This window comes from Epinephelus lanceolatus, chromosome 8 (genome assembly GCF_041903045.1).
Source record: "Epinephelus lanceolatus isolate andai-2023 chromosome 8, ASM4190304v1, whole genome shotgun sequence".
NCBI classification, from domain to species: Eukaryota; Metazoa; Chordata; class Actinopteri; order Perciformes; family Serranidae; genus Epinephelus; species Epinephelus lanceolatus.
This window is the reverse complement of record NC_135741.1, coordinates 41,404,845-41,418,546: the sequence shown is the minus strand read 5'-3', so window position 1 is coordinate 41,418,546 and position 13,702 is coordinate 41,404,845. Positions and strand designations below refer to the sequence as shown.

At 40.7% G+C, this 13,702-nt stretch overlaps 1 protein-coding gene across 5 annotated transcripts in view; it reads right to left on the bottom strand.

The window, feature by feature from the left end:
- prkcz (protein kinase C, zeta) overlaps positions 1-13,702 on the bottom strand; it is a 239,706-nt gene that overhangs the window by 126,650 nt on the left and 99,354 nt on the right. For all 5 annotated transcript variants that reach the window (XM_033630197.2, XM_033630198.2, XM_078170316.1 and 2 more), the window contains one exon: positions 2,398-2,483. In XM_033630197.2, the coding sequence (XP_033486088.1) occupies positions 2,398-2,483 (86 nt within the window). The remainder of the gene's footprint in view (positions 1-2,397; positions 2,484-13,702) is intronic.

Genomic DNA, 13,702 nt, shown 5'->3' with positions numbered 1-13,702 from the left:
CTGGAGCTCTTCATCTTCTTCAAATTGATGAAAGCCAACATATGCATTCAGATACCTGTGTGTGTGTGTGTGTGTGTGTCTGTCTGTCTGTCTGTCTGTCTGTGTGTGGCATGGAGCTGAGAGCTGAGACGAGACAACTGCTAAACAGGCCATAACTAGGACACAATGAATTATGCACCAATATCCAGATAGCTTAGCTGGTGCAATGACTTGATTACCTGTCATACATTATTCAACTGCAATATGTTTATGACATACTGTACTGTAAACTCCACACAGATACAGAAGATAGAGAAAGACACCAGTACTCTCCACACCCAAATGTGGGTAAGGGGAAAATAATGGCTATGAGTATTAGAACAAGAGAGTATCATGCTGAGTCAGCATCTAACTATGACAGATGCTACTCAAACACAGTGCTGAAGGACCTGGTGAACCACAGGGTATCTGCTATAAAAGTGTATATCACATGCTCAAACCTATCAACACAAAGGAATAATGATACTGGACCTTTGTGCAAAAACCAATGCCAGTGTTTTTACATTTCTGTAGGTCGGCACATAGCAACTACAGCATGGTTCATGTTAGGGAAAAATCATGCTTATGGCAAATTTGTTGTGGTTAAGGTATCTCCAGGCTTAGGTAACTAAAAGTTAAGGTTATGGCTGTTAAAAAGGGGAACATTAAGTGCATGGAATGTGATTATGTTTTGCATTGGTACTTAACACTGGCATTGGACAAAATGTGAAGTTTATTAAAAACACAACCTGCTGATGAAGACCATGAGATGGGGTTGAAATCTTTCGACAAGGCAAGTATGTGGATGTGAGTCCTCAATTCAGATCTTTCGTATCTTTTCTCTAGCCTAACACCACCAGACAAAATCACAAATGTTAATTAATCTCTGACCTCTCGATTCATTTTTGATTTTCAGGGGTCACTTATTAACGGACTGTGACTAAAATACCTGTGTACTCATTGGATAGACTTACAACCAACATACATACATGCAAGTTGGGACAGTGCTTGGCCTATTTTCGAGCAGGAAAAAGTGGCGGCCTCATCACAAACTTTCTCAAGTTACAGCTAAACAGTACACTAAAATGTGTTTCTCAAAAAATCCCAGGTGGAAAACCGACAAAGCAGTAACACAATCTTGATTCATATTTGATAAGCGCTGCCTAGTTTGACAGTTTGATCTGAATTACGTGAGCCTAGTGGACTGAAAAAAGGCCGGTGATATTCCTCTGTTGATCATTTTATCAAACCCACCCCATATTGGATAACCGGTTGTGATTCGCCTGCCCAGGATCTGGCCTGGTGGAAATCCATTTGAACAGGAGGGGTACCAGGAAATGAGACATGCACTTGCAGATTCATCTGGTTCCCAGGGTACCTTTTCCCAAGTAACAAAACACTTTCATGTTCGAACGCTATTTTCTTTCAGCTGCTTTCCCGAATATACAGAAGCCTGGTGTCAGACTTTGAATCACTGCCAATTTCAGATGTCTTCAAATGATTCAGCTAGGTCTGGTGTTGGGCTTATTGATGTAAGCCAATCAGAGCTTCGTGAGGAGTGGGAAACGTCAACTTCCTGAGTCAAAGGTAGAGTCATTTCCAAACATAAATGCGTGAGGATGACATCAATGCAAGTTGTTTTAACGCTTACAGAATTAATGAATGCTAACTGCTTCTGTGTTGGCTGCAAAAAACACTGATGGCACAGACATGCTGCTGACTATGAACACAAACTTGTGCCTCTTCTTCTAGCAGGGCTAGAACTGGCGATTATTTTCATTGCTGATCAATCTGTGGAATGTTTTGTTGAGTAACTGATTAGCTGTTTGGTCGATAAAATGTCAGAAAATAGTATAAAGTGTCTATTAGTGTTTCACAAAGCCCAAGATAATGTCCTTAAATGTCTTTTGTCCACACCCAAGGATATTCAGTTTACTGTTACAGAGGAGTAAAGAAACCAGAAATTATTCACATTCCCCCCTACTCAAACCGACTAATTGATTAAAAATTAAGCTGGTGCTTAGTTTAATAATTGACATTTAACTGATTAATCATTTCAGCTCTATTTTCTTGTTCTGCTCATTCATAGCTTCTCTAAATTCTTTGGCAAAATTCAGTGGGGGAAAGACCAGTTCATATTAATTCTAAAATTGGTACAAGTCTTTAGAATTCTGAAGATACACCAAACTTCACCCTATACTATATTACAACAAGGATAAAACATCATTTTAAAATTTTGTGTGTCTTCCAGCAACATAATCCCCTGTATCCCCAGTGAAGACGGGCTCAATTAACTGAACTGGCGAAAGCATTGTTCAGGCATTACTGCATGATCTCCCCAGATGGGAGTGTGTATCACTGAGTTTTGAAGGCACTTACCCTGTTAAAGCGCTTGGCCTGAAAGAGGTGTCCGTTGACTCGGTAGAGTTTCCTCCATCTTCTGGCCCCGCGGCGATAGATCGATTCTAGGAGAGAGAGAAAACAGTTGTAGAGTACCAACATGGTGAAGGACTGTTAGGATGGATGTGAGCTACTACAGGGGAGAAAGACAGAGAGGAAGGGAAGAGTTGGAGAGATAGAAAAGAGTGAGAGCTGAGGGAAAGGTCCTGCGGCTCTTCCTTCACCAGAAGTCTGATTTTAAGTGGGGGGTAGACACACATCAGATTTCTCTACGATGTATACGCATGCTCACACACACACACACACCCAAAGCGCCTGCCTCCCTCACCACTACTTTATTCACCAGTCTACTCTCTTCTTTCACCCTATCCCTTCATTTTCCTCCTTCTTCCCCTGCTTCCTCCTCTCCTCAAGATCTCCATCCCTCCCTTTCTTTTGCCCCTGGTGATGAATGGACTTATTAGTGCTCCATAATGCTTCTTATTCAGGTGAGACCATGAAGGTGTAGCTATTTATAAAAGGAGCATGTAGTCAGCTATTAATAAACTTCAGGGCAGAAACATGCACCAAGCGCTGTGCTGAAACTTCTGTTGTCAAATCAAACAATGATTTAAGTGATTCAAAAATATTCTACTCTCTCACAAAAGGTTTGCTGGGATTCATCAATATCATGATCTGCTGAAACAACCCTATCAGACACATTAGGCCCAGTCCCATTTCATATATTTTTTTTGTTTTTGAGTGTCTCTTTGCCCCTTTGTTACTGTACAAGGGGTAGGGGTTGAAATCTACCCCTATGAAATTGGACTACCCTTCAAAACCCTGATAAGTCATTATCATCATCATTGATGGCATTTCTGTAAACAGATCCAACTATGGCAATAATGGTATTATCACAATGAAATTTTCCATTTAAAAAAAAAAAAGCATGAATTCTAACGATTCCCTCACAACAAGTGCACAAGTTTCATGCTACCAATCAATCAAATCAAAGTCTTAAAATATAAGAGAACACTGCTTCATTACCAGGCTACTAGTGGTGCTTTACAGGCTAACATTAACAACCCATGCTCCTATCCTGCCAGCCTGAACTGGTATTAGTGGTAGGGCTGATGTAGCAAATCTTTGCATCAAAATAAGACTTAAAATATAGTCTCCTTCACCTGAATTAAGTGCATAAATACATGAGATAAAAAGAAAGTTTAACAGAGAAAATAATTACACTGGAGAGATTCAGTGGTGGGAGGTTTTGTGCCACGGACCATGAGACACCAGACAAGAAAAAGAAGCCCAAGGCTTCCTTCACTTTTTCCCTCTCTGTGCTTGCTTGTTTTGCTTTTAGGTAAGTCTCTTCTCTTTTGGCCCTCTGTGTACGGGCCCTGAACTCCGAGGCTATCCTGAACTCCTCTGAATTCCTGGGCCACACCAAACCTACTGAAGGCATCAGTATCCAGCAAACTCCGGGAGACAGAATTCTCAATTCCCCTCAGCCAAGCGGAGGCGATCTACGATGTCATCGCCCTACAGGAAGCAGCCTAAGCAAGAAACGACAGACAACTTTCCCCCTGGCCTTAAGAACCATCAGGTGAAGGACTTCTTTCCTGTGATTATGCAGTATAGTAAAGATGCTGAAATGCTTCAGGAATAATCCTCTGAAAATCTCACTGATTGGGGTCTGAGGTATCATCAGCTTAGTAGTGATCTCCAGTGTTTCCAAAAGTTAATACATCTCACCCAGATATCATTCAATGAGTAAATCTGCTATACAGTGGTCCTAAGTCATTTGCGCACTGTATTTATTTATTAATCTATTTGTATGCCAGTAGTTAATAGTTGTCTGTGTAGTTAGTAGCTTGATAAGCCTTTAAGTTATATAAAAAAACTTAATTAAACAATTTCTATGATGTAGTATGGTCACTGTTTATGAGTCAACCTCCAGAATTGGGACTGAATTATTTTATGTCGTCATTTTCCCTTTAGGAAGGGTGGTGTCCCGAGGTGAATTTCATGTTAAGTTAAATTCTGTCATTTATAATAAATACTGGTTATTTGTGATTGCCTGTATTTGAGTGCTGCTTTATCTTTTATACCAATTAAGGTGTTCAAGTTACATTATTTTGGTGCCTCTTGAGGCTTATTAATAATTGTTACATATTTTGGTATCCTTTAGGGCATGCTGCATTATTTAGGATTTCTACATGCTGGCCTTCAACAATGTGAAAACCTGAGCAAACAGCTCTGGATGTGCCTCTGTTCCCTGGGTTTAGTCTTGTGTTTGTTAACATTTACTTTGCCTGGTGGTGCAATGTTTAAATGCTGAATTACAAGTGGATGGTGCAAATCAGTGGAGCTCCACACTGAAACCAGCAACAAACCCCGTACCCCCCTTTGCCACATCTCCATGAACAATGAACAATTTTAGATGATAGAGAGTGTAAAGTACTTTGGAATCACCTTTGACAATCAACTTAGCTTTGAACATCACAGTACCAACATCCGTGCCAACAGATCCTCTCCACCATACAGAAACTTGGGGCAATCGCAGCCACATCCCACCTCCTTCTCCTCCTGCAGGAGCATCATAGAACCCATCCTTCTCTACAGTTCCACATGCTACTTCACCATGTTCACTGTCACCAACAGGAGCAAACTCCTCAAAATCAAACACAATGTTTTTTAAAATCATTACTCCCAACCTCCCAGCCCTCACTGACACTGTCATCGCGCAAAGCACTCACTATAGCACATGACCCCAGCCACCCTCTGATCTCATCCCATCTGGCTGTAGATACAGATCTGTTTTATGTCAAAAAACATGCTGCAGTAAGAGCTTTGTGCCCTCTGCCATCACCGCTCTCAACAAACTGTAGCAACAATAATCTGGACTCAGGTTTTTGTATATTGTGTTCCTTGTATTTGTGTTTTTGTGACTGATGTTAATTAATTGTTCTTATGTGTTCTTGTGCAGTACAATAAATTATCTATCTGTCTAATCAGAGGAAGTACAGACTGCACAGTCTAGAAATGCAACTTGATCACCTCAGAAATGTTGTTATTGTATGTTGCTGCAAACCATGGATACTTTACATTTGTACATCATTATGTAGAGGTTTAGGCATAAAACCTATGGTCTATAGTTAAAAAGATAATGTTTAGTATTAAAATACCCTATTTTGGGGGGCACAATCCAGGCAGGAAAAGCAGTGATGTAACAACTGTTGTATGTGGCACCATCTCTGCTGGACAAACAGCAATGGGCCACTAAAAAGTACCACATTTGGTGGCTAAAAAGCTGCTTAAAAACACAGTGACAGGTTGCTACAACACAACCAGTTTTGTTGTTTGTTGGTCTCAAACACTGGTCTGCAGTGTGACAGGTGCCTTGCCTCAGACAGTCTCCTCATACGCTACATCACTTTAGAAATGCTGACATGATACATATGAAACATGAATATGTAACGCATTCCTGGTTTGGAGAAACGTATGTTTCTTCTGGCAACTGGGCTGAGAAATGCCAATTTGTATACCAAAAACTGTTCCCGCTATCTGTATATACTCCGTGTATGACTCATGAGGGATACTATAAATCCATATGGAATCTATATTTTGCAACAGTTTTGGGCCCCAATCACACAGAAAGTGGTTGCAAAACGCGAGGCGCACCGCACTGCCTTTTTTTTGCCATTAGTAAAAAAATGCTTACAGCATCTGTTTATTGTTGCCAGCCTGGGCACCACCCCATCATCTCTTTACCCTAACCTTCCTATGCAATCAATCTACCTTTTATGTATTTATTTATTTTATTCTTTTTATTTTACAGTAATTAGTACCTAGCTCCTAAAATGGGCAGAGTACTTGCTGTAGCTCTGGTTGAGGGTGAGAGGCTGTCAGCAAATAGTTTGCTGGGCACAGAGAAACAGAGATCTGTGTGGATATATGAGACCCTAAAAAAGAGTGTGGATCACTGAGAGTACCACAAGTTGGTCCAGGAGCTTTGCCTCCACGATGGCCGTTTCCATGCCGTTTCTATTGAGATCATTGTTACTGCGGTTTGTAAAGTCGTATAGCTCTGGATAATCAGCAACTGCTACCACCAGTTTCTCCTCCATTGTTTACTAATCATCTCATTGGACAATGAAAAAAAAGCAGAGATGATGTTTTTTCAACTCAAGGAGTTCAGAGCACTCCGGCAAAGACGCCATGGGCCTAAAGCGTAGCAACGCAAAAAGAGTAAGCAAAAAGCTTGATTCTCATAAAAGAACAATTGCAACAAGCTGCTTCCAGCTGCTAAAAACAGATTTCTGTCCTCATAGTTTACTTCAGTGATAATTTGGCCTTTGAGATTGTGTCTCATGTTGCATCAAAAATGTAGTACTACTAATAAAGTACTGAAATACTAACAGATACCAGTAGTTTCAGCATGTCAAAAGCAGGGCTGGGCAAAGTTACAATTCCACACCTAAATGAATGGCTTACTGACTCAAATAGTATAGCTTTACAACCCCCAACCAGATATAGAAGCTCGGTCAAACATGCCAGCCCACAGTCCAATCCAGACGTCCAGAGGCCATGTCAAATGATATAATAAGCCTAATTACATGTTGTATAACCATTATGCATCATGTCTGCTTGTATTAGTTAGTCTAATCATTCTCCAGTGTGCAGATGATCACTCACTTACAGGCATCCATTATATTTCTATTAGCAGCAGGACATTTTGATTTCAGGGTGTAACACTAAACAGCGCTTGAAAAAGAAAACAATTTGATTTGATGCACTAACACACAGCAAGCAGTAGTGGACATCAAAAGGAGATTGGTAACTCGCTATGATGAACAAAGTTACATACATATGAATAGACTTGTTGATGTCTAACCAATTGGGCATCATGCAATCATTGTCCAATGCTGATATGGTGAAGAAAGCTTGATAAGAATTTTACAACAGAACACAACTATATTTTTTAATTTTTAAACTTAACTAATTCACATGAGACATTTGTCCGCAGACACCACTAACTGTATTTGAATTGGTATTATACTGTGTCTCAAAGAAGAGCTTAGCTGTCCAATTTTCTCAAGGCTGGTTCAATAAAATTCAGAAAAACTGGACATTTGAGGCTAAAATAAGATTTGTTCATCCCGACAGACTGAGTATTCCTGGCTCAAATCCCAAAACGTGCATATTAGCCTCTAAAACTAACACCACACAAATTGTGACAAAAAGCAAGCCCTAAACTAGAATTACTGCCTCTCAGTTGCATGCCTCCGCAGACCAGCCAAGTTGCAGTTACAGTTAACATCCATTTCAGCCCAGACTGAAGATATGTAGATATGCAGATATGTAGCAATGACAGTTGACAATGCTTCAAATATGGATGTTGCTACATAGAAGCTACAGATTCTAAAACGTGGATGCTTCACACCCATCTTTAACATGTCAGCACAGAAGATCTATACAGTCATCACAGATTCACAGTGGGCACCCAAGATTAGTGTCCCCAGTTATTGTGTACAAGTGGACGTTTGTGCCAAACTTGAAACTTTTTTTTTTCAAAGGTCTTTTTGTGATATCACTGTCATGAGAAGGAAACGGAAGCAAGGCCATGGTGACCCTTACTTCTGACCACTAAAATCTAATCACTTCATCCTTAAATCAAAATGGATGTTTGAGCCAAATTTGAAGAAACTCCCTCAAGGCCCTCTTGAAAAATTGTCGTGTTCATGAGATTGAGACAAACCAGGTTACAGTGACCTTGACCTTTGACCTATGATCACCAAAATCTAATCAGTTCATCTTTGAGTCCAATGTTTGTGCCAAATTTAAAGGAATTCCCTCACAGTGTACTATCGAGTTCATGAAAATGGGATGAACAGACAACCTGAAAACATAATGCCTCCAGCCACTGCTATCACCAGTGTGGAGGCATAAAAACCAAACTTGTTAAATTTGGTAAGATTATTGTTTAGCCATTGAGTTCTTTACCAAAAATGGTTATCTCTCAAGCAGGTGCAGAGGATACGTGCTAGTGTACCATTGGCTGTAATCTTTGCGGCATCTTCAAGTGCAAATTTCTGGCCAAGACACAGGCAATGTAAGACAATGCAGTAGGCCTTTGTCGCCCCTAGTTCTTTGATGTCGGTGTGTCTGAGCCTTTACACGTTACAGTGTTGTTACCCTAGCAATCCGAGAATGATCAGCACTACCTCCTCACAGTGCGGCCCATTGAGCAGGCACACAAGAGACTTAAGGCAGTCAAGCACTAGCAAGTGCTGTTGAGCATCTTACTTCCACCAGCTGACTGGCTAACCTCTGGTTTAGCGCTCCGCTAACTTGAATGGGGTTAACATAATTCAATCTTGCAGCTCTTCCAGACATTCCTAATGTTAGTGGACAGAATGGATTCAATTCTGATAGTGAAATGAGTCATTTTGCAGTAGTTTTAATGTTCAAAAAAATGTATTCACTGATTTGTAGACATCCCTTTTCCTAATGTAAGTCAATTTGAAAAAGTCTTTTTGGAACACAGGCCATCATGTGACGGACCCTGGAAATTGCAGTATCACTGTTTCACCACTACGAAAATTGACTTCAAAGACTGCCACACTTCCTAGGGGCCTGCTACCAATGCGATGGCTGAAGCCAGCTATACAACAAGGTTATGCATGTGAGACTAGACAATAGCTGATAAATATGCACTCGCCACCAGCTGGAGAGGGGTGTGAATTACCTGGAGTTACTGTAAATCACCCTCAGTGTTTTAATCTGTCAAAATGAAGGAAGCATTCAGATTTTTCTGTCATTAAAAACAAAATTCTGTCACTGATGTAAAATATTAGGTTAACACATCCATTAGACCCTCCATGCCTGCTTAACCCAAAACTTCTTTTAAACTCCATGCCCCCAGTTTGTACCACAGACTGTCTGGTAAAAATGTAAAGTCTCCGATCTCGGTTGACAATATCAGTATAGTGACAAGTGAACTTCATGTGCAAAATCAGTGGAGTGCTCCTTTAAAGGGGATAGAGTAATATCATTCATACGTATAAGCAGCAACACAGCAACTTCAAGTACTGACTGATAAACCTGCTGCTATACAAATCAATACATTATCAGACTACTTAGATCTGTTGCCTTTTGCTGTTTGCCACAAAAAAATCACCACGGCATGAAGTGAACTGGTTGGCTGAACCACATCAGGCGTTGCCCTCCTGACTCGCACTAATTATCCACTAGCTCCTCTCCCAGTGCCTCCCACTGTCTGCACTGGTTTTCCAGTCTGGTTGGTTGCTCCAGTAATGGGTGCGGCTTTGATATCCTCCTCCACTCACTCATTTTTTGCCTCTGTTGCTATGGTAGCCACAGCCCACCATATACCAGCTATTGTTAGTTAGCTGTGAGGATGTCAGGATGACATTGTCTACAAGTAAAAGTGCATCTCGACAACAAATCTCCTCCTTCTCTTTATCTGGGAAAGGATTCTACCACTGCACAGAATCAAGTTGAATATACTGGTAATCAGATTTGCTGTTCATCTCTTGAGCAACATGGGTGCAGAGCTGTGTTTTCATGCCCTGGGGTAAACCCTCGTTCCAGATGGTTTTAATAAGGAGGCTCACATCATTTTTAATGTTTAAGCTAAAAATCTGTTCTTTTTTCTCCATCACCATTCTTGGCTCTTGTCTAAAATGTACTACACTGACACTATTCCAGCCCAAAAAAAACATAAGCCGCATTTTCTTTTTTTCTGGCAAGCGATATTGACAAGCACATTAAATCTTGTCCCAGCCAAAATTTAAGTTGTGCTCATCTCTGTATGCAAATAGGCCATCACAGAGAGGGATTTAAACACAGTACCAGACACCTAGTACGTGACTGGGGATTAACAGGCAACACTACAACAAAACATTGACACAGAGGCCTCTGCTGTCTTGAATAAACACCCATCAGCTATACATTCTGCCTGTTTTTGCCTCATGATGAATGTCTTTGTGATTCCAGTATCTTTGTATTGCTCTCTGAGTCAGGGCAGTGGAGATCAGAGCGAAAGCGAGCAGGGGAGAGACACAAAGAGGCTGTGCTCTTTGGGGTCTCCTCTGTGAATTCCCTCTAATCCCGTTAACTCAAGGCCTCTAAAGGAAAGGTGCCTTGGAGAATCATTGCAGTGTGTTTCCATAGTTACCCTGTATTTCTTCCCCCGTGCCCGTATTAGTGGGTGAGTGATGGAGTTGGGGTGGGGGGGGGACACACAATATGCCACTGAGGCGTTGTGTGTGAGGGAGGTGAAAATACACATCATGTTATACTTCCTTAACACCCACCTTAGATGCTAAATACAGTGTATGTGATTAAATAATTAACCACCACAGATGTTTGGTTAAGTTGTAAATTGCAGCTCGTAGCTTTGTGTCTTTAATCAGTGTTGATAAATAGATGAGTGTTACACAGAAGAAGTTTAAATACACAATTTACTGTTGTAATGAGATCAACCCTGCTTGGTTGATATTTAAACCCTCAACCAACAGAAGTAAAAGCAAGTAATCCCACAATAGGCCTCCATCTATCACAGTGGGGCTCTCCACAGGTAAACTGAAAGAACCTTTGCAACCCCAATGGTAGAACTGCCACAATGACACTTTCCAGTCAAGGTTTTTGATCTGCTTTGACGAGATAATCCAACTAACAGCAGAGCATGAAAACCTCTGGGGTTATTCTAGCTGTTTCGCCTCATATTCAGACAGAATAGTGTGAATGGCAATTGTAAAATACCATATTGTAAATCTAAATCTGGACAATCGGCTTTTTCCATAAAGGGCTGTCAACTCTGGAATACATTACCAACTAAAATCAAACTGATTAAAGATTTAAAATCCTTTACAACAAAGGTGAAGCGCTGGCTAAAAGCAAACCAGAGCTGTACCCACTTTTAGCTAACTGCACTCAAACTAAGGGGTAATAGTATAAGTGTATCTATGTATTGTGGTATTTTATTGTGTCTTCCATGTTTATTGTGTATTCATTATAGGTCTACATGTCAAAGCCCAACTAGGGCCAAGAGCTGAAAATTAACAATAGCAAAAAAAAACCTCTCTGTGAAACACATCAGTCTCATACTCTGTATTGGAACTATGTTAAATTGAATCGTCCCTATCAAATAAAATGAAAAAAAAAAGAAATACATAAAATTGTCGACTCATTACACTCTGTTTCCATCTACAGTTTGACATTGTGTCCACTCCGACTGTTTTCCGTGGGGGAGTGTGATTCGATTTTTCCCAACCAATCACTCAAGATCAATGTATCCACCTGAATCTGAAGTCATTTTAAGACCACAGTGATATGTACAGTAGCCATGCCAACATACTTGTTTTGTTGTGTCAGTGGTCACACTGTTACAATATTTTCCTCATGCATGTGTGTTTATCCGCCATACAGATGGCATTCATCAGACACTGGGTTTAAATGGTGAATATTCCATCAATAGTCTTGACAGTCCATTGAGAAAAAAACATATTATATTATAATGTATTATATTATATTTTATTAAAATGCAGTACATTACATTACATTACAGAGTGGAGTGGAGTGGAGTGGAGTGGAGTAGGGTAGAGTAGAGTAGAGTAGAGTAGAGTAGAGTAGAGTAAACATGGTATGTACAAAACAGTGCTGTTCAGTGAGCATTGTAGCTTTTTTGATCCAAAAAAAAACAAAAAACAAACAAACAACAAACATGATATTTCTCTGTTTGTGGTTTTGTCATGGCTTTTGTCATTGATTTGATGTGGGTGAGGCTCAGTTGGAAAAAGGTGATATCATGTATTTCCATGCATTATTCAGAGTTTCTCACTATCTGAAACAAAATCTGACGGTTTGGGGGTTGTTTGCCTTTGTTCTTAGGCCACTGCCCATAAAATCTGATCAAACCACACCCCCACAGTCCTGATGAAGCAGATTAGCTGAGCGTTTACGTGTTTAAGTCTTAATAATGTTTTGATAAAGAAGATATTTCCAACCTTGCACATTTTGTCATGATCAATCAATTTTTTTAAGAAATGCTTAGAGTGACTTACAGTCCCTTTACTACACTTTCAATTAATCCTGGTCCCTGTCTGTTATGTTAGCCACAACAGAATTGACTTTTCCACAGAAAAGTTATCCTGTCCCCTGAACCCCTCTAACCTTTCCTGGGACAGGTGTCAGTGTTTGAATGCATTTTTGAATTTGTGAAGGGAAACGTGTTAAGGCTACAACAGGGAGTTAAGTTGCTCTTTAAGATTTGAATCCAATTTTCAAAAGCTTTAAGAATTAATTAAAGCCTCATTGATTAAAAGGCTCAAACCAAAGAGTTGAGTCTTCACCTTGTCCATCTTGTCACTAATAATTGAGACCTGACCTAGAATCTGAGTCTGTCTGAGTTCAAAATATATCGACTCTTATCAGGGTTTGTACAGTCCTGCGTTACTGTCACAAGTCTCGTGTCCTGTTTGTCAATCAAGCAGCAACCACCAGGGCTAGAAAAATTAAGTGCCCCAAACTGCAGTTCCTCTAATGGCCACTTGAGGCTGGCTCCAGAAGCAGTCAATGTTTACAGCCTGGTACAAAAAATGGTATTGGTCTCCATAGCTAATTTCACCATTCATGATAACTGCATGGAAGTGACTATTAAAGGACAACTTCGGTATTTTTCAACCTGGGCTCTATTTCCCCATGTGTATGTGTGCACATGATTCATGGGTACCACTCGTTCTAAAATTGGTTCAGTATTGAGCCACGAAACGAGCTAAAACGGTAACGGGGGCAAACGCATCCCGTATAAAAGTGCTTTATTTCGCCACTGACCGGTTCACATCGCCAGTGCTATCTCTGTAAATAGCATATGGTAGCGGCCCTGGGGCAGTGGTGACTGTGAATGAGTGGAGTCAGCTGTCAGTCAGTGTTGGAGCAGAAAGGTATTGTAAATGAGTATGTGTGTGTGAAGTGTGTGTTACGCTAGAAGAGTCAGAGGACGGAGTCTTTTACGTGCTACCCCCTGGAGCGTTACCGGAGTTTTTGGAGTGCTCAAATAAACGGGCCTTTTTCCCGAACGCAAGAACAGGATGTCGCCCAACACCCCGTACAGCTTTCATAGGCCGCCTTTGTCGGACGGCGAGATGCTGAAGTTGTGGCTAGTTGTGCTACAAATGGATGGTAACACTCCTCTCCGGACACTGCGCCTTGCAGACCATCGGGTCTGCAGTGCTCACTTCTCCCAAGATGACTACTGCCAGCCGAAGAAGAGAAGACA